The 21501-nt window shown below is 46.0% G+C and overlaps 1 protein-coding gene across 10 annotated transcripts in view; it reads left to right on the forward strand.

Moving 5' to 3' along the window:
- The window catches only part of LOC140388530 (hyaluronidase-1-like), a 67516-nt gene that overhangs the window by 29000 nt on the left and 17015 nt on the right, over positions 1–21501 (forward strand). For 3 of the 10 annotated variants that reach the window (XR_011934214.1, XR_011934215.1, XR_011934216.1), the window contains exon 3: positions 9406–10052. The exons of 6 other annotated variants lie outside the window; for them this stretch is intronic. Coding sequence is in view for 1 of the 4 variants with exons in the window: in XM_072472895.1 (XP_072328996.1) it covers positions 442–1530 (1089 nt within the window). In the remaining 3 variants the exon portion in view is untranslated. Of the gene's footprint in view, positions 1–441; positions 7996–9405; positions 10053–21501 lie in introns of those variants that run through there. One more of the 10 variants, XM_072472895.1, reaches the window with a different exon arrangement.

The raw sequence follows: 21501 nt of genomic DNA on the forward strand, positions 1-21501 counted from the left end.
GTGTTGGTTTTTGTAGTTTCCAATGTCTTAAAAAATATTTTGTTGTAAGTTCTATTTTTACTGTTTATCCTGTTAGCCTTTAATCACCTATTATATTGACTGTTAATGTTGTCCGCTATTTTATGGTTTACTGTTATCACACCCTTTTGAAACATCAAAATAGAACTTTACAATATTGTTCGGATCTTGCCTCCAGCTGGTATGTATTTATAAATAAGCTAGAGGAAGACTGACAAAATGGTGGCTTTCATTAGGTCACAGGGTCTAATTGGAGTGTAAGAGAACAAATAAAAAATATTCAAACAAAAGATCAATGCATTTGTTCTACGGTGGTTACATAATGTTTCAGTGCAACCTGCTGTCTTTTCCCAAAGATGGACATTCTTTATGTTAGCACATGAATAGACACTAAATTGAATTCTAACATTTTATTGCCGTTAGTGTGAGAAGATCATTACTGAAGAGTTGAGAGCAGTTCCTCTACATCACCGTCCCGAGTTTGTGGAGGCCTGTGCAGACCTAATCAATGAAGAATGGAAGAGGAGCAAAACATCTCGGATTCATTCGCTCCAGAAATCCTCAAATTCTTTCCCAGTATGTCTCGTGTTGATAAGAACTCCAAAGAATGACTGCAACCCGAGGATTGAAACCAAAGGCCAATTGATGGGCCACAGTAGGCTTTCCCATGTAGTTGGCAAACCCACTGCCTTGTTTGTGGAGACAGTTGTTATTGCTAAGGAGCTCCGGGGCAAGGGTTACGGTAGGAAACTAATGGAGGCCACAGAGGCCTATGCCCAGCTCCGTGGGTTCAAGACTCTGTATCTCACTACTCATGATAAACAACATTTCTATTCCCACTTGGGATATGTGTTAACCAAACCAGTCCAGAATGCAGGGTCAATGACGTCATTTGTACACATGGAATTCCTTGAAAGGCTGTCTCTGAGTTCTACTGTGCAACCCTCATGCAATACCAGTCACTCTCAATCATCAGAGACAGCTTCAGGTTGTTCAGGTATTGTATCCTCAGGAACTTCTCCACATCCTACATCTCCTAACTCCTCCTCAGCTCGCTCATATTTACAGACCACAATCCCGACTCCTAATCCTCCAGCTATTTCACCACCATTTAAGTTTCTCCCTCGCCCCACTTTACAAATGTCGGCTCCGGCGGTTTCTGCATCTGCTCAAATATGTGGACTTAATCCTCCTCCGCCACTTCATCCCACCCCATCTTCGCGGTCAAATGAGTCAATAACTTCTCCATCCACTTCTCTCGTTACATGCTCTTCGCAACCTGGACAATATCAGGCTCCTGTGTCGTGTATCTCAACCACTCAGCAGTTAGACACCTGTATTCCTATTCCACCCCCACCCCCACAATTATCCCAGTTTCCTTGCCATTCGAATATACCAGGAGACGAGCATAAACCATTTAAGGAGAAAGAAGACACGACACAGAACCAGTTGGAGACCCCCTACCGAGATGTCAAAGGCTTTCCTGTCTTCTGGATGAAGAAGGAAATGTAACTTGATTTTAAGAAGTTTCAAATGCATTTAAGAAGCTTTTTGAAGGTTGTTGTTGAGTCAGCTGTACCAAATGGAATACAATATAAAATAATATAAAATCACTACTGTGGCCTTAATATTGAGTGCAGCTGGCATTGTTGCAATATTCAGATAGGTATGCCTTTATACATGAGAACAAAGCTCCTTAGAAGTTCAAGATATCCTGGCCAAGGTATTTTTTAAAGCAATAATGTTCTCAATCACTTCACTGTTTTGAGAAAATTATAGGTGGAATTCTCCCAAAGAATGTAAGTGTAATTTTCAGCGATTTCGGTGCGAATCATGCTGGCTGTTCCAGCATGATTCTGCTCTCGATCTTCCCGTACATAGTCTTTTTTTCTTCAGCCAGGGGAGATTTGCACCGATAATGACGTGCAGAATCCAAAGACAAGACCGGATCCTCCGAGAACAGGCCACTACAGAACACGATCGCGCCCCCCCCCCCCTTCTCGCCGGCAAAGAGATCCCCACCCCCAGATGAGCAGCACTTCACTATGGGGGTACCAAAGACCCCTTCCTCTCCATGCCCTGCCCCATCAAGCCTTGGCAGTGCCAGCCTGCCACCCTGGCAGTGCCAGGTTAACAATGCTAGGGGCTACCCTGTCCCCGATCACCTGGGCGCTAAAACAGCTTCCGGCTCCCTAGCGTGGTCATCCTATCTGTTCTCCATTTGTGGAGTCCAGTAGTAATTTGCGCCGGTGGGTGGGGGAATTGCAGGAGCTGGGCGACTCCAGATTAACACTCATCCTGTATATTTAAATGAAGATTTAAATATGCTAATCTGGTTCATAGCCAGTGAGGGTGTGAGCCAAATCACGCTAATCGGAGCAGGTCATGAGCATCGGAAGCAGTTTGGTGCCCAGCGCAAATCCTATTTCGCGCCTCTCCCGGCATTCTCCCAACATAGCGGGATTTGCGCTGGCCTCAACGCAGCCGGAGAATCGGCCCCATGTTTCATTTCAATGTGTAAAGTATAAGATTTACATGATCAGTTTTTTTTGCCACGTATTTATTCAAATTCTTAACATTTTACAAAACAAGACAAAAACATTACACCCCCAAATACAATAAACGATGCACCCACCCATGTAACTAGCTCTCCAAAATGCAAAATAAGTAAGCCCCATCTCTTGTGGAACCCCTCACCTCCCCCTTAGGGAAAATTTTACCTTCTCAAGATGCAAGAACTGCATTAGATCCCCCCCGGCCACGCTGAGACACAGGGTGGAGAAGCTGACCTTCACCCCAAAAGAACCCGTCTGCGAGCAATCAATGAGGCAAAGGCTAAAACATCTACCCCCGCACCCGTCTGCAACTCCGGCAGATCTGACACCCCGAATATGGCCCCAGCGGACCCGGCTTCAAATCCACATGCAGGATCGCCGACATGGTGCTGAAAAACAACCCCCAAAATTTCCCCAACTGCGGTCAGGACCAGAACATGTGCACATGATTAGCTGGGCCCCTCCCACACCTTTTGTAAGTATCCTCTACCCCCTCAATCAGCCGCTCATCCTTGACTTCGGCAAATGCGCCCTGTGCACCACCTTCAACTGTATCAACCCCGGCCTCGCACACGAGGTTGAGGCATTCACTCTCCGCAGCACCTCACACCCCAATCCATCCACCAGCACCATCCCCAACACCTCCTCCCACTCTGCCTTAACCCCCTCCATATACACCTTATCCTCATCCAAAATGCTTCCATAACTCGCCGAGATGACCACACTCTCCAACCCCATTACCGACAGCACCTCCTCCAACAACGAGGAGGCAGGCACCATCAGAAAATCAGAAAAACCTTTCTAGCAAAGTCCCGCACCTGCATTTATCGAAAACCCTCCTCATGCGGAAAGCCAAACTTTCCCCTCAACTCCCCCAAGCTTGTGAACTGCCCCTCCAAAAGCAAATCCTTCACCCCTCTCTTTTCCCATCCCTGAAACCTCGCATCCATCCTCCCCGGTTCAAATTCACGATTCCCCCGGATCGACATCAGCCTCAACCCCGCTCCCAACCTAAAGTGCTGCCGAAATTGCCTCCAAATCTTCAACGTGGCGACCACCACAGGACTTCCCGAATGGTTCAATGGGACAAAACGGAAGCAGTGTTGTCACCAGCTCCCCCAATCCCGACCCCCTATAAGGACCCGACTTACATGATTAATTATACATTTTCTGATTATTTTTTCTTTCACTTCATTAATATTTTGCTCTGTACCTTTAGATCTAATTGGACAAATACCTTTTGACAGACCTGCTCTTGTGCTAGCTGTTCTGAGTTACCTGTTTTTCGTCAGGGATGTGTGTAGCGCCGTAAGTTGAAAGAAAAACGGGTGAAGTCTGTCTCAGCAACACAGGCATGATTAGACTTGCTTTGTGAATGTCTTGGTTAGTAAGTATTATATTATATATGCGAGCAGAACACAAGACTATCCCAAATGGATTATATTAAAACTAGAAAGGCAAAGGGTCACCGGACAATGGAGATGGCATAGAAGGGGAGCTGTGCAGACAGTTCACAGACATGTAGGAATAGGACAGTAATAATTAGAATAAAGATAGCACATAGTTAAGTGTAGAATGCTTTTTAGAATGGGTCCAGTCCTGTTTCTTAGATAAGTATGTTTCTAATTCAACAAAGAAATAAGTACTGTTTATTTCCATCTGAAAAATGAAGTAGGGAGAATATATTTTGTGGAAGCAGGAGAACAAATGAAAACTACTGACCGTAACCTGGGTTCAATGTCTAAAAAAGGAATGACGAGTCAACAGTCAGGGTGCTTCACTGGTTAAAAGCAATGTTTAGTGAGGTAAGTGATCATAACCCAAATCAATATGAACATACAAAAAGGAGCAGGAGTAGGCCATTCAGCCCCTCAAGCCTGCTCCTCCATTGAATAGGATCATGGCTGATCTGCTTGTGTTTCGCATTTCACATTCCCATCTATCTGTGATAACCTTTGATTCCCTTGCTTAACAAGAATGCTTCACAAGAATCGATCTACCCCTGCCTTAAAAACATTCAATGACCCATCCCTCCACTGCCTTGTGAGACAAAGTTCCAAATTCACACAACTTCCTCTTGAGAGAAAGAATTCTCATCTCTGTCCCATAAGGGCGACCCCTAATTTTAAAATCGTGCCTCCTAGTTCTGGACTCACCCACAAGAGAAAACATCCTTTCTGTGACCACCTTGTCAAGACCATTCAGGCATACTTCAATCAAGTAATTCTAAACTTCAGTGGAAACTCGTATGTGCAAGCTATCCTCCTAAGACAACCTGCTCATTCCAGTATCGATCTAGTAAAACTCCTTTGAACCGCCTCCAACATTTACACCCTTCCTTAAACAAGGAAGCCAAAAGTGCACACAGTATCCAAGATATGGTATCAATGAAGCAAAACATCCTTACTTTTATGTTTAATTCCTCTTGTAATAAAGGTTGACATTCCATGAACCTTCTTTATTGTGTACTGTACCTGCATACTTGGTTTTAATGACTCTTGCACTAGACTACCTGGATCCCTCCACCATGGAATTCTTCAGTCATTTTCCATTTAAGTATCTGCTTTTTATTCTTCCTGTCAAAGTGAACTTCACATTTTCCGAACGTTATACTCCATCTGCCAGGCTTTTGCCCGTTCACTCAACCTATCTACATCCGCCTGCAAGCGCCTCGTGTCTTTCTCACGACATATTTTCCTACCTATTTTTGTGTCATCTGCAAATCTAGCTAGCATGTCTTAGCTCCCTCATCTAAGTCATTGATGAAATTATAAAATGTTGAGGTTCCCAGACCCTGCAGGTCTCCATTCATCATATCCTGTAAATCAGACAAAGGCCCATTTATGCATACTCTGTTTTCCACTAGCCAGCCAATCTTCTATCCATGCTAATATTTTACTCCTTGCACCATGAACTTTTATTTTTAGCAGTAACCTTTGATGTGGTATCTTATCAAATGCTAAGTATGGTATGTCTACAGGCTCCCCTTTATCCATAGCACATGTTACTCCTTCAAATAACTAATAAGTTGGTTAAACATGATTTCCATTATACAAAGCCATGTTGGCTTTCGCAGTAACCGTGACCTTTTTCGAAATGCCCACTTATATATAATCTCCTTAATGATGATTCTAATACCTTCTCCACAACAGACATCAAGCTTAGCTAGCCCATAGTTTTCAGTTTTCTGCCAGTCTACCTTGTTGAATAGAGGGGGTCACATTTGCTACTTTCCTGTCTGATGAATCTTTCTAGAATCCAATGAATTTTGAAAAATTAATACCACCGCATCTACTGCCTCATTAGCCACCTCTTTTAAGGCCCGCATGATGAAGTCCATCTGGATCCGGAGACTTGTCAGGCTGAAGCTCCATCAGATTTCTCACGACCACTTCCTTAGTGATTGTAATACCTCTCCCTTTCACCTCCTAATTTACAGCTATTACTGGAATGTGTCCTTGTATCTTTAGTGAAGACAGAACCAAAATACTGGTTAATTTAATACGCTGTTTCCTTGTTATCTAGTATTAATTGCCCACTCTCACTCTCTAGTGGATTAATGCTCACTTTACTTACCATTTTCCTTGATAGATACCTATAGGAACTCATGCTATTCTTTTTTACATTTCTAACTAGCTTCACATACTCTAATTTCTTTCTCATGATTAACCTTTTAGTCATTCCCTGACATTCTTTATATTCTGACCAATCACGTGACCTTTGCACAGTTATGTTTTTTCCTTCAGTTTGATGCTTTCTTTAACTTCTATGCTTAACCACAGATTATGAGATTGTCCTCCCTTTATCATTTTTCCTTATAATAGGAATATGCTTATTCTGTGTATTCTGAAATATTTCCTTAAGTCTGTCACTGCTTTTCTATTGATCAGTGCCCTAGCTTTGTGTCCCTGCACTTCAACTAGTTCAGCTTTCATGCCTACATCATTGCCCTTATTTAAGTTTTAAATATTAGTCTTAAGACTTGCTCTTCACTCTTTCAAGCCAAAAGTCAAATTCAATCGTGTTGTAGTCACTGCTGCCTTTGCTCGGAGGTCATTAATTAATCCTGTCACTTCACACAATACCAAATCTAATATACCCTGCTCACTGGTTGGTTTCAGACCATACTGCTCTAAGAAATTATCCGAAAAGTATTCTATGAACTCCTCCTCCAAAATACTTAACTGCCGATCTAATTTTTCCAATTTATATGTAGATTAAAATCATCATGATTATTGCCAGGGGCAATGATGGGGCAGAATATGAGCAAACCGGTCAAGAGATTGGCAGTGGAAATTAGGATGGATAGAACGTACAATAAATATATTCCTAAGGGGTTAAACCAATAAATGGAGCTCTTTGGATAAATTTGCTAAAGCCATCTGATCCTTAAAAGGAGGCACAATATCAAACATTAACTCTGATTAAACATTACTCTCCACATTTCCTGTGAAACTATTGAGTATTTCCACCATTATCTGTAATTATATGAACCAGTTAATATTAGTTGTGGAAAAACTTTTCGAATCCATAATCCAGAATAAAAGTCATGTTAGAAATCGCATGTTTATAAAGGACAGTCACCAAACATTTGCTAAAGGCAAGCTGTGTTTGCTAAATTTATTTGAATATTTTTGAAGAACTGACTAATTTGACAAAGTACTAGAATTAAATGTATGGACTAGCCGACAAATATTCGGTAAGGCTGTCTCACAAGAATTGTTGCAAAATTACAAGGATATGGTGTAAGAAGAAATGTAACAGCACAGACGGAAAATCGATAATGGACAAGAAATGAGGATGAATGTCTCCTGGATTGGAGTAACACTGGATCCAGTTTTGTTCTTGTTATGTAAAAATGCTTTTACTTAGGTTTCGGAGGAAACTTTTCTAACACAAAAGTAGGGGGCTTGACAACCACTATTTCATCTAGCTTTCATGGTTACTTAAAAATGGCATTATAAAAAAGGACATATACTAACTGCAGAGATTCACAAGTGTGATGCCAGCAGTGGAAAACGAGTAGGAGAAATTAGAGACCAGTGGAACACAACGGACTAAATAAAATGAGGGTACTAGGAAATTTTATTTACTGAGAGGATTACTGGAGTACGAAATGCTTGGTCATGGTGCAGTGGTTGTGGCAGAGATTGTGTTTTAAGGTCAAATCAAATAACAGAATAATAGGTAGAATGTGGCTAGTGAGCCCAGGTTTGGATTGGACTAGCAAAGCACAGCACAGACACAATAAACCAAATTGTTGTTTTCTATGATATAAACTCCGTACTTGCATGTTTAATGTGTGTTCGACCTCGAACCCCAGATTGGCAAAGTTTTGTGTCTGCTATATTTTGTTGATTCGTTTACACATGATCTTGAGTACTTATTTGAACTCTTCACAATAAAACATTGTGTTCCTGAATATGTTTCTTTCATTCTGTTAACCAATCATTTGGACACTGGAGTAAATTAAATTATAAATGTGTTAATGTTTTCATGAATCTGAGTCAACTACTGTTTAAGTGGCTGCCAAACTTGATGTGCAAATCGGAAACTTGCATTTGTCCTCTACCCTGACACCGTGCGAGCCCAAAAACAGTTAAACCGTTCACCCAAACTGATTTTGTTTATTTTGTTGTGTAATTACTGGACTCATTAAACACACTGGTCAATATAGAGTTGCTTTGCAACCTATGTAATAATGTTGCTCTGCAACCTTTGCTTGTTAACTATTGTACTGAATGGCACGTATTCAACTGAATCAGCGACGATAACTTGGATTTAATTCTGTCCAAGAAAAGAAATTCAACACAGAATCTAGATTCATTTCCGCTCACCCACTTTGATCAGTCTCTGACAGTTTTCCCATTATTGTTTCCATTTTGTTGAATTATTGTGGTCCAAGGTGAGTTCTTTTTGCTAAAGAATGAAATATCATCTATTCCTGATAATTATACAATAAATTTGGTTATCTGGTAATTTGAAAATAAACACTGCAAATAACACAGTAAAGTGGGAATTAGGTGCTTAAAAATGATCAGATAATTCAAATTGAACAAATTGAGTGAACTAGTTTGCAACTTTTAACACCACTCCAGGATAAAGGGTAAAAACAGGTTGGATGTTAGTTTAATTGCCTTCCGCGGTGCACCATTAATATTTCCGAAATGTATTTGTACAAATGTGCTCTTTAACTTACCCACACAATTTATTTTGTGCCCTCTCTCAGTAAGGCAGCTAATTCAATAATTAATTTGGTGTTAGTTCTTGAATTTCACATGCCAGAATTGTGTTGAGCCCTCCTGTAATTGATTTCATTTCAAACCAAGCTGACGTGGATGTTTGGTCCACAGTGCTTAAAGGACATTTATTAACCTGCCTGAGACATCCCATCCATTGACCTTGTTGTTTTGAAATGGCACTTATATATTCTGCATTGTCTCATCTTTAAGGGCACTCAATTAATTGTGTACTCTAAACTTTCACATACAAATGAATAGGCCATCGCCCACATTGGGTAAACCATGGTAACACTCTCCCATTAACAGTTTGACACTACACAGTGTCATACATGTAGATGGTCCCGTATCAGCCTCCCCAAACAGGTGCCGGAATGTGGCGACTAGGGGCTTTTCACAGTAACTTCATTTGAAGCCTACTTGTGACAATAAGCAGTTTTCATTTTCATTTTTCATTCTTGATAATGCTCTCTGTTTTAGGCCTAGTTCTAGTATGACAACAATTGAGTTATTTTATTCCTTTTGTTATCAAAAGAATACATTTCTGCTGTACAATATAGGGAAATTAATTCTATAACATTTTACTTTCACAGAATTCCAATGCACAATCCAAGTCAGAATTTCAAACTGACGTGACATATAGGCTTCAAGATTCCCACATGGATATTATTGGAATTCAGATTCACAAGTTTTAGTAGTGCTGTGCTATAAGGCCACACTTTTCAGACACATGGTGCTTTTGTTACTTCAACTATTTCTTCAAAATGCCGTTTCAATTTTTTAACAGCCTTGGAAAGAAACACAAGAATATTCAACTGCTGGTTGGACAGCCTTGTGGGAAAGTTGCTCTTTGTTGCTCAGACAACATTGAAATTAACTTTGTTTATCAATGAAATGTTCCCACATGAGGTTTAGTAGCCACTGCACAAAGTACAATGTGTCACTTTACATTACTGATCAAATAGCCATCGATCTTTGGACGCAGCTGGTGATTCTGGCACATGTCACACCAAAAATTGCAATGATTTTGAGATTTCATTTCCTCCCAGTTTTCATGGGAACTCACTTGCATATTGCCAAACAGAATATCTGCCATGACCCAGCATAAGTGGGCAAAGTTAATTAAAAGATTTTTTTTTAAAAATTCTGTCATCTGCTTAAGTGTAGTAACTTGTTGAAGTTTGATTAATGCAGCTGAAAATGAATTTACCGCAAAAAAATAAACATTTTTTGTTGTCAATCTAGCCTGCGTAATCTAATTCTAAATGACTGAAAATTACTTTTTTTTTTAAATATACAGAACTATTTCCTAGTTAGGTTATGGTAGAACAAAAAAATTACAGCACAGGAACAGGCCCTTCGGTCCTCCCAGCCTGCGCCGATCCAGATCCTTCATCTAAACCTGTCTTCTATTTTCCAAGGATCTACTTCCCTCTGTTCCCCGCCCGTTCAGATGCATCTTAAATGATGCTATCGTGCCCGCCTCTACCACCTCCGCTGGCAAAGCGTTCCAGGCACCCACCACCCTCTGCGTAAAAAAAACTTTCCACTCACATCTCCCTTAAACTTTCCACCTCTCACCTTGAAATCGTGACCCCTTGTAATTGACACCCCCACTCTTGGAAAAAGCTTGTTGCTATCCACCCTGTCCATACCCCTCATAATTTTGTAGACCTCAATCAGGTCCCCCCTCAACTTCCATCTTTCCAACGAAAACAATCCTAATCTACTCAACCTTTCTTCATAGCTAGCACCCTCCATACCAGGCAACATCCTGGTGAACCTGCTCTGCACCCTCTCTAAAGCATCCACATCCTTCTGGTAATGTGGCGACCAGAACTGCATGCAGTATTCCAAATGTGGCCTAACCAAAGTCCTGTACAACTGTAACATGACCTGCCGACTCTTGTACTCAATACCCCATCTGATGAAGGCAAGCATGCTGTATGCCTTTTTGACCACTCTTATCGACCTGCGTTGCCACCTTCAGGGTACAATGGACCTGAACTCCCAGATCTCTCTGTACATCAATTTTCCCCAGGACTGACTTCCGGGTTGCGGCGATGCGGAGCTAAGCCGCGTGATTCGGCAGCTCCCGCGAATACGGACTTTTGGGCCCGCTAACGGAGCCCCAACGGCACTTTTTTTTTAAAAACCAACCCGTGGGGAAGGAAGGAGAAAGGTCCCCTACTAACCTGCATGGATCGGACCCGCAGCGAAACGGTGAAAAAAGCGGCCCTGGAGCAGCGGGAGAAGAAAGAAGAAAAAAGCAAAATGGCGGCGCCCGCGGACAGAGAGGAGATGAAAGAGTCCATCAAGTGCTGCTTCGAGGAGCTGCGTAAGGAGATGGTGGCGCCTATACTGGCAATGATTGAAAGACTTGGAGCAACCCAGAAAGCCCAAGAGGTGAAGATCCAGGAAAAAGTGAGTGAGAACGACGAGCTCGTGGGCCTGGCGGAGAGAGTGGAGCGGCACAAGGCGCTGCACAAGACGTGGGCGGGAAGACTCGAAGACCTGGAGAACAGATCAAGGAGAAACAACTTGAGGACCCTGGGACTCCCAGAAGGAGTGGAGGGGGCCGATGCCGCGGCATATGCCGGCACAATGATCGGGACGCAGATGGGTGCCCCCCCGGGATTGCTGGAGCTGGATGAGGCGCACCGAGTGCTAGCGAGGAAGCCCAAGGCAAAAGAGCCGCCAAGGGCGATGGTGGTGAGATTTCACCGGTTTACAGACTGAGAGAGGGTCCTGAAATGGGCCAAGAAGGAACGAGCAGCAAGTGGGACAATGCGGAGATCAGAATATACCCGGACTGGAGCACGGAGGTTGCTAAGCGGAGAGTGGGTTTCAACCGGGCCAAAGCGGTGCTGCGTCGGAAAGGAGTGAAATTTGGAATGTTGCAGCCAGCACGACTGTGGGTTACACATAATGGCCAACACCACTACTTCGAAACGCCCGAAGAGGCGTGGACCTTTATACTAGCTGAGAAATTGGACTCTAATTGAGGGTTTGTGTGGGAGAGGGGTGTTTGAGTGTTGAAGTATGATGGTTGTTGTACATAGGGGGTTAACCACGCGCAGGAAATGCTATATGGGCTGGGGGAGAGGGACAAGGCCACGACAGGAGCTGCGCCATGGGGGCGGGGCAGGCTTTGGAAAGCGTGGGGTTGTCTTTCCCGCGCGCGGCAAGAAAGGCGGGAAGGGGAGCAAAGGAATGTACATTGATTGGGAGATTCCCACACGGGGGAGTCAAAGGGATGGCGGGGGAAGCCGGGGTCAGCAGGTGTCAGCTGACTTACGGGAGGGATATGGGGGGAGCAAAAAAGCTAGACGGGGATCTAGCGGGGGGGGGAAGGGTTGCTGCTGCACTGGCCGAAAGAGAACGGGACACAGAAGAGGTGGCTGGGACGGGGGTCCCCCGGCTGGGGGACTGGAGAGTGAGGGAGACGCGGACAAGGGACTGGCCCAGAAAAGGAGATGGCTAGTCGGCGGGACGAGGGGTGAGAGTCCCTCCAATCCGGCTGATAATGTGGAACGTGAGGGGCCTGAACGGGCGGTGAAGGTGGCTCGAGTGTTCGCGCACTTGAAGTGACTGAAGGCAAACGTGGCAATGCTCCAAGAGACACACCTGAAGGTGGCGGACCAGGTCAGGTTAAGAAAGGGATGGGTAGGACAGGTATTTCACTCGGGATTGGACGCAAAAAATAGAGGGGTGGCAATTCTGGTGGGAAAGCGTGTCATTTGAGGCCAAGACTATCGTAGCGGATAATGGAGGGAGATATGTGATGGTGAGTGGTAGGTTGCAAGGGACGTGGGTGGTGTTGGTAAATGTATACACCCCGAACTGGGATGATGCGGGAGTTATGAAGCGCATGTTGGGGCGCATTCCGGACCTGGAGGTAGGAGGACTGATAATGGGAGGGGACTTCAATACAGTGCTGGACCCAGCACTGGACCGCTCCAGACAAGGATGGGAAGGAGGCCGGCGGCGGCCAAGGTACTTAGGGGATTTATGGATCAGATGGGGGGAGTGGACCCATGGAGGCTTGCAAGACCGCAGGCCAGGGAATTTTCTTTTTTCTCCCACGTGCATAAGGCTTACTCCCGGATAGATTTCTTTGTTCTGGGCAGGGTGCTCATCCCGCGAGTGGAGGGGACGGAGTATTCAGCCATAGCCGTTTCGGTCCATGCCCCGCACTGGGTGGAACTGGAGCTGGGAAAGGAGAGGGACCAACGCCCGCTGTGGAGGCTGGATGTGGGACTGCTGGCCGATGAGGTGGTGTGTGGGAAGGTGGGGGGGTGTATTGAAAGGTACTTGGAGGTCAACGACCGGGGAGGTGCGAGTGGGGGTGGTATGGGAGGCGTTGAAGGCGGTGATCAGGGGAGAGCTGATCTCCATCAGGGCTCATAGGGAGAAGACAGAGGGAATGGAAAGGGAAAGGGAGAGGTTAGTGGGGGAGATCTTGCGAGTGGACAGGGGATACGCAGAGGCCCCGGAGGAAAGATTACTTGGGGAAAAGCGACTGCTCCAGACGGAGTTTGACCTGCTGACCACGGGCAAGGCGGAGGCACAGTGGAGGAAGGCGACTTACGAGTACGGGGAAAAGGCTAGTCGGATGCTGACGCACCAGCTCCGTAAGAGGGCGGCAGCGAGGGAAATGGGGGGGAATCAAAGATGGAAGGGGAGCCACGGTTCGAAGTGCAACGAAAATAAATAAGGTATTCAAGGACTTCTATGAATAGCTGTACAGATCCCAGCCCCCAGGGGGGGAAGGGGGGATGAGGCGATTCCTGGACCAGCTGGGGTTCCCGAGGGTGGAGGAGCAGGAGGCGGTTGGTTTGGGGGCACCAATTGGGTTGGAGGAGTTGAGTAAGGGTTTGGGGAGCATGCAGGCGGGGAAGGCCCCGGGGCCGGACGGGTTCCCGGTGGAGTTCTATAGAAAATATGTGGACCTGCTGGCCCCGCTACTAGTGAGGACCTTCAACGAGGCAAGAGAGGAGGGAACCCTGCCCCAGACAATGTCGGAGGTGACAATCTCGTTGATTCTAAAGCGAGACAAGGATCCACTGCAATGTGGATCGTACAGCTCCTCAATGTGGATGCTAAGCTATTGGCGAAGGTACTGGCCACTAGGATTGGGGACTGTGTCCCGGGGGTGATTCACGAGGACCAAACGAGATTTGTAAAGGGCAGGCAGTTAAATACCAATGTGCGGCAGCTCTTAAACGTGATAATGATGACATCGGAGGAGGGAGAGGCGGAGATAGTGGCAGCTATGGACGCGGAAAAAGCCTTTGACCGAGTAGAGTGGGAGTACCTCTGGGAGGTATTGCGCAGGTTCGGGGGAGGGTTTATTAGATGGGTTAAGCTCCTTTACAGCATCCCGGTGGCGAGTGTAGTGACGAACCGGCGGAGGTCGGAGTACTTTCGGCTGTACCGAGGGACGAGACAGGGGTGCCCCCTGTCCCCCCTGTTGTTTGCATTGGCGATCGAACCCTTGGCCATATCACTTAGGGAGTCTCAGAAATGGAGGGGAATAGTCCGCGGGGGAGAGGAGCATCGGATATCGCTATATGCGGATGACCTGCTGCTATACGTGGTGGACCCAATGGAGGGGATGGTGGAGGTCATGCAGACTCTGAAGGAGTTTGGAGAGTTCTCGAGCTACAAGCTTAATGTAGAGAAGAGTGAGCTTTTTGTATTACAGGCAGGGGACCAAGAAAGAGGGATAGGGGACCTACCGCTGAGGAGGGCGGAGAGGAGTTTTCGGTATCTGGGGATCCAGATAGCCAGAAGTTGGTGGGCCCTACATAAACTGAATTTGACGAGGGTGGTGGAGCAAATGGAGGAGGATTTTAAAAGATGGGACATGCTCCCACTCTCGTTGACGGGTAGGGTGCAGTCGGTCAAAATGGTGGTCCTTCCGAGGTTTTTGTTCGTGTTTTAGTGCCTGCCCATCGTGATCACCAAGGGCTTTTTCAAGAGAGTAGGTAGGAGTATTATGGGGCATGTGTGGGCAAATAAGACCCCGAGGGTTAGGAGAGGGTTGTTGGAACACAACAGGGACCGAGGAGGGTTGGCTTTGCCAAACCTAGGGAGTTACGACTGGGCAGCAAATGTGGCGATGATCCGCAAGTGGGTCATGGAGGGAGAGGGGGCAGCATGGAAGAGGATGGAGATGGCGTCCTGTAAAGGAACGAGCCTGGGGGCGTTGGTAACGGCACCGCTGCCGCTCTCGCCGACAAAATACACCACAAGCCCGGTGGTGGCGGCAACACTAAGGATCTGGGGCCAGTGGAGAAGGCACAGGGGTGCAATGGGAGCATCGGTGTGGTCCCCGATCAGGGGTAACCACCGGTTTGTCCCGGGGAAGATGGACGGGGGATTCCAAGGCTGGCATCGGGCGAGAATAAGAAGAATGGGGGACCTGTTCATTGACGGGACATTTGCGAGCCTAGGGGCACTGGAGGAGAAATTTGAGTTACCCCTGGGAAATGTATTTAGATATATGCAGGTGAGGGCTTTTGTGAGGCGACAGGTGAGGGAATTTCCGTTGCACCCGGCACAAGAAGTTCAAGATAGGGTGATCTCGGGGGTATGGGTCGGGGAGGGCAAGGTGTCGGAAATATACCAAGAGGTGAAAGAAGAGGGGGAAGCGCTAGTAGATGAATTGAAAGGTAAATGGGAGGAGGAGCTGGGGGAGGAGATTGAGGAAGGGCTATGGGCTGATGCCCTGGGTAGGGTTAATACCTCCTCCTCGTGTGCCAGGCTCAGTCTGATACAATTTAAGGTGGTTCACAGAGCGCATTTGACGAGGGCGAGACTGAGTAGGTTCTTTGGGGTAGAGGATAGATGTGAAAGATGTTCAGGGAGCCCGGTGAACCATGTCCATATGTTTTGGTCATGCTCGGCATTGGAGGGGTTCTGGAGAGGTGTGGCGGGGGTAATATGCCAGGTGGTGAAAGTCTGGGTCAAGCCAAGCTGGGGGCTAGCAATATTTGGAGTAGTGGATGAGCCGGGAGTGCAGGAGGCGAAAGAGGCCGACATTCTGGCCTTTGCGTCCCTAGTAGCCCGGCGAAGGGTCTTGCTATTGTGGAAGGTGGCGAAGCCCCCTAGCCTGGAGGCCTGGATTAACGACATGGCGGGGTTCATAAAATTGGAGAGAATTAAGTTTGCTTTGAGAGGGTCTGCACAGGGGTTTTACAGGCGGTGGCAACCGTTCCTAGAATATCTTGCGGAGCGTTAGAAGAAGGTCGGTCAGCAGCAGCAGAAACCCTGGGGGGGGGGGGGGGGGGAACGAGAGATTGTTTGCGGGGATGGACATGCGGGAGATGGCATGGAGGGTGGGGGGAAACGGTACGTGCGGCCAAGAGCCAGTGTATAAAGCTATGTAAATATACCATCTTGCCATGTATATATCTTGCTCAGGGAGATTTTGCGTTATTTTGTTACGGGGGGGGGGGTTACTGTTTGTAAGGGGAAAAATTGTGTTGTTAAAAAACCTTAATAAAAAATATTTTTCTTTAAAAAAAACATTTCCCCAGGACTCTTCCATTGACCGTATAGTCCGCTCTTGAATTAGATCTTCCAAAATGCATCACCTCGCATTTGCCTGGATTGAACTCCATCTGCCATTTCTCTGCCAAACTCTCCAATCTATTTATATTTTGCTGTATTCTCTGACAGTCCTCCTCGCTATCTGCAACTCCACCAATCTTAGTATCATCTGCAAACTTGCTAATCAGACCACCTATACCTTCGTCCAGATCATTTATGTATATCACAAACAACAGTGGGCCGAGCACAGATCCCTGTGGAACACCACTAGTCACCTTTCTCCATTTTGAGACACCCGCTTCCACCACTACTCTCTGTCTCCTGTTGCCCAGCCAGTTCTTTATCCATCTAGCTAGTACACCCTGAACCCCATACAACTTCACTTTTTCCATCAACCTGCCATGGGAAACTTTATCAAACGCCTCACTGAAGTCCATGTATATGACATCTACAGTCCTTCCATCATCAATTAACGTTGTCATTTCCTCAAAGAATTCTATTAGGTTTGTAAGACATGACCTTCCCTGCACAAAACCATGCTGCCTATCACTGATAAGTCTATTTTATTCCAAATGTGAAGAGATCCTATCCCTCAGTATCTTCTCCAGCAGTTTGCCTACCACTGACGTCAAGCTCACAGGTCTATAATTCCCTGGATTATCCCTCTGCTACCCTTCTTAAACAAAGGGACAACATTAGCAATTCTCCAGTCCTCCGGGACCTCACCCATGCTCAAGGATGCTGCAAAGATATCTGTCAAGGTCCCAGCTATTTCTTCCCTCAGTAACCTGGGATAGATCCCATCAGGACCTGGGGACTTGTCTACCTTAATGCCTTTTAGAATACCCAAAACTTCCCCCTTCCTTAAGCCGACTTGACCTAGAGTATTTAATCATCCATCGGTAGCCTCAACATCCGTCATGTCCCTCTCCTTGGTGAATACCGATGCAAAGTACTCATTAAGAATCTCACCCATTTCCTCTGACTCCACGCATAAATTCCCTCTTTACTCTTTGAGTGGGCCAATCCTTTCTCTAGTTACCCTCTTGCTCCTTATATACGAATAAAAGGCTTTGGGATTTTCCTTAACCCTGTTAGCCAAAGATATTTCATGACCCCTTTTAGCCCTCTTTATTGCGCTTTTGAGATTTGTCCTACTTTCCCGATATTCCTCCAAAGTTTCATCAGATTTAAGTCGCCTAGATCTTATGTATGCTTCCTTTTTCATCTTAGCTAGTCTCACAATTCCACCTGTCATCCATGGTTCCCTAATCTTGCCATTTCTATCCCTCATTTCACAGGGACATGTCTGTCCTGCACTCTAATCAACCTTTCCTTAAAAGACCCCCACATTTCAAATGTGGATTTACCCTTAAAGAGTTGTAAGATGTTTATTTATGTGTTCTTTGTTTTTCCTTTTTTCTGTAAGGGGGGGTTTTGTTGAAAATATGTTAAAAATTTGAATAAAAATATTTTTTTTAAAAGGTAAGGTTTAAATGTTTTTAAAGAGGATAAACTTACCGTCCCGACTGCTCCCGCCGAAAATCTGAAGGCCGCTTCTCCAGCAGCTGTGTCCCCGCAGCTCTCCTCGTGCTCTTTTATCCTGTGTCCCCGCAGCTCTCCCTGCGCTCTTTCACTGTCCCCCCCGCCGCTCTCCTCGCACTCTTTTATCCTGTGTCCCTGCCGCTCTCCTCGCACTCTTTTATCCTGTGTCCCCGCCGCTCTCCTCGCGCTCTTTCACTGTGTCCCCGCCGCTCTCCTTGCGCTCTTTCACTGAGTCTCCGCCGCTCTCCTCGCGCTCTTTCACTCAGTCTCCGCCGCTCTCCTCGCGCTCTTTCACTGAGTCCCCGCCGCTCTCCTCGCGCTCTTTCACTGAGTCCCCGCAGCTCTCCTCGTGCTCTTTTATCCTGTGCCCCCGCCGCTCTCCTCGCGCTCTTTCACTGAGTCCCCGCCGCTCTCCTTGCGCTCTTTCACTGAGTCTCCGCCGCTCTCCTCGCGCTCTTTCACTCAGTCTCCGCCGCTCTCCTCGCGCTCTTTCACTGAGTCCCCGCCGCTCTCCTCGCGCTCTTTCACTGAGTCCCCGCAGCTCTCCTCGTGCTCTTTTATCCTGTGCCCCCGCCGCTCTCCTCGCGCTCTTTCACTGAGTCCCCGCAGCTCTCCTCGTGCTCTTTTATCCTGTGCCCCCGCCGCTCTCCTCGCGCTCTTTCACTGAGTCTCCGCCGCTCTCCTCGCGCTCTTTCACTGAGTCTCTGCCGCTCTCCTCGCGCTCTTTCACTGAGTCTCTGCCGCTCTCCTCGTGCTCTTTCACTGAGTCTCCGCCGCTCTCCCCGCGCTCTTTCACTGTGCCCCCGCCGCTCTCCTCGCGCTCTTTCACTGAGTCTCCGCCGCTCTCCTCGCGCTCTTTCACTGAGTCTCCGCCGCTCTCCTCGCGCTCTTTCACTGAGTCTCCGCCGCTCTCCTCGCGCTCTTTCACTGAGTCTCCGCCGCTCTCCTCGCGCTCTTTCACTGAGTCTCCGCCGCTCTCCTCGCGCTCTTTCACTGTGCCCCCGCCGCTCTCCTCGCGCTCTTTCACTGAGTCTCCGCTGCTCTCCTCGCGCTCTTTCACTGAGTCTCCGCCGCTCTCCTCGCGCTCTTTCACTGAGTCTCCGCTGCTCTCCTCGTGCTCTTTCACTGAGTCTCCGCCGCTCTCCTCGCGCTCTTCCACTGAGTCCCCGCAGCTCTGGTTAAGTATCTTAGTAAATTAGGAAAAAACATTCACTATCTTTTAAAACGCTCCTATTTATGTCTTTGCACCCAAAAGGCACGATTTAATCTTTAATAATTCAAAGCCTGCAAACAACAGCAATGAGTGGAAACCTCCAGTGGTGATTATCATCAGCTTTATGGCTAGGTTTAGCTTCGAACACAACAAGTTGTGGAAACCCGAGATGCGCTGAACAAAATTTGCTTTGAAATTCCACGACCTTTTGCACCAGTTACACCAATTTGGTGCAAATTGCACCAAGAAAATTAGTGCAATCAAGTAGAAATTCCAGGCACTTTATGTCAAACCTCAGATTTCCATTAAGGAGGAAATAGGATCATGTATGAGTGGGTGGGCAGGTGCCAAAATCAGCAGCTTGTAAATAAATAATTCAAGGTCAATTGGGTTTGTTTACAAGGCAATTGAGCCCATTGTCATGCTCAGCATGGGCAGGCAGATGGGAGTGGGCAAACCTGTCCTTTCAAGAACATTTTTAATAGGACAGGAAAGAAGGGGGGTACTACATTCGGGTGGGTGCCCTTTGCTCATTTGGGGTATAGCACACGCACACACATACATAATCTCATGGGTGGTACTCGTCTCATTGTGCTAAACCAAAAAAAAGTACACCGTCGGGGACCATTGTCTTAACCAAATTTGAACCCATCATTTAAACCCAACTGGATTATAGCTAGATTCAGGTAAACCAACATCTTTTCTGTTGCTTTACTGCAATATTTCCCGTAGGGTTTCTGTCTGCAATAAGAAGCGCCCCACAGAAGACCTGGACAATCACTACTGTGGAACTATAACGGTCGCAACTACCTAAAATGAGCTGATTACCAACCACCTCTCCTATTATACCTATCCCCAATAGAAAGTAATGACAAAGTAATGGGTTGTGGCCTTTAAGTGTTCAAACAAAAAATAAACATGCTATAGAATAGTTGTCATAATATCATTGCAGCACAGAAGGAGGCCATTTGGCCTATCCGATCCATGCTGGCTCTGTACGGCAATTCAATCAGTCCCCTTCTTCTCGCTCAATCCTCATAGCTCTGCATTGGTTTCCCTCAAGTGCCCATTCAATTTCCTTTTGAAATCATTGTTCAGCTCAGCTTCCACTACCACTGTCAAGCATCACACCCAATCTGCTTAATAGTTATGTAAAACCCATTTTTATTTATGGAGCATCTTTTTGGAATGCAGGGTTTACCAAAGAGCATGCGAACAAGCTCAAAACAATTCCGAAGCAAGCACTAAAATTAATCTGCGATGGTATGTGCCAAAGCAACAGAATGCAATGGAATATAAATTAAGTATTTAATGAACTCAACGTGATAGCATCTGATCTATGGACATTAATACAAATGCAGAGTGAAGTAGACCTTTCATTTTTACTCCATACACTAAGGAAACCTGCATTTTGCAAAGTATTGTAATTATTTGTACACTGGAATTATCATAATTGTGCAATCCTTTTATTATTTTGTCCAATTTATTTAAGTGATTTCTATTATGAATCATAATTACGGGCAGCACGGTAGCGCAGAGGGTTGGTCCTGCTGCCTCACGGTGCCGAGGTCCCAGGTTCAATCCCGGCTCTGGGTCACTGTGTGGAGTTTGCACATTCTCCCCGTGTTTACGTGGGTTTCGCCCACACGACCCAAAGATGTGCAGGCTAGGTGGATTGGCCACAGTAAATTGCCCCTTAATTGGAAAAAAAAATGAATTGGGTACTCTAGATTTATATATTTTTTAAATGAATCATAATTACTTGTTTTATTTATATCATCATCACAATTTGGCACCTGCCACCACGGTAATTTTTCAATAAAGAATCCATCTAAAACATCCCAAGGCACCTCACATGACAAACGAAAAGAAACAACACTAAGCCAAAGAAAGAAATATTAAGGCAGATGAAATCCTAGTCAAAGTAGTTTTTACAGACCGTTTTAAAAGTGAGGATCCATCAGCTTAAGAAACAGATATCTCACAAGCGTGATCGTATAGCTGTTAAATTGGGTAGAGCAAACCATTTTGACTGTCAACAGTTCTACAGAAGACCACTGGCCTACAGGGTTTCCCAACATGAAGCAGCCATTGCTGCAAATTGCTTCGAAACATCCTCAGGACATGATGAGGCAATATATATATATAAAAGCGGATACCGTTTGTTTCTTCAGTTTTTCTGCTAGGAGACGGGAGAGGCACCAGCTTAGGCAGTGGTGAGTAAGGCCGCTATCCTGCACATGTTGGCTGCGTGTAAAATATTTCTAACACTCTATAAAATACATATGTAATGACAACTTGTAGAATAGGAGCTCCACTTACCGGAGGTTTGTCAAAAAATATCTAAATCTGCTTTTAAGAACAGAACATCTGC

The sequence above is a fragment of the Scyliorhinus torazame genome, chromosome 13 (assembly GCF_047496885.1).
Source record: "Scyliorhinus torazame isolate Kashiwa2021f chromosome 13, sScyTor2.1, whole genome shotgun sequence".
Classification (NCBI taxonomy): domain Eukaryota; kingdom Metazoa; phylum Chordata; class Chondrichthyes; order Carcharhiniformes; family Scyliorhinidae; genus Scyliorhinus; species Scyliorhinus torazame.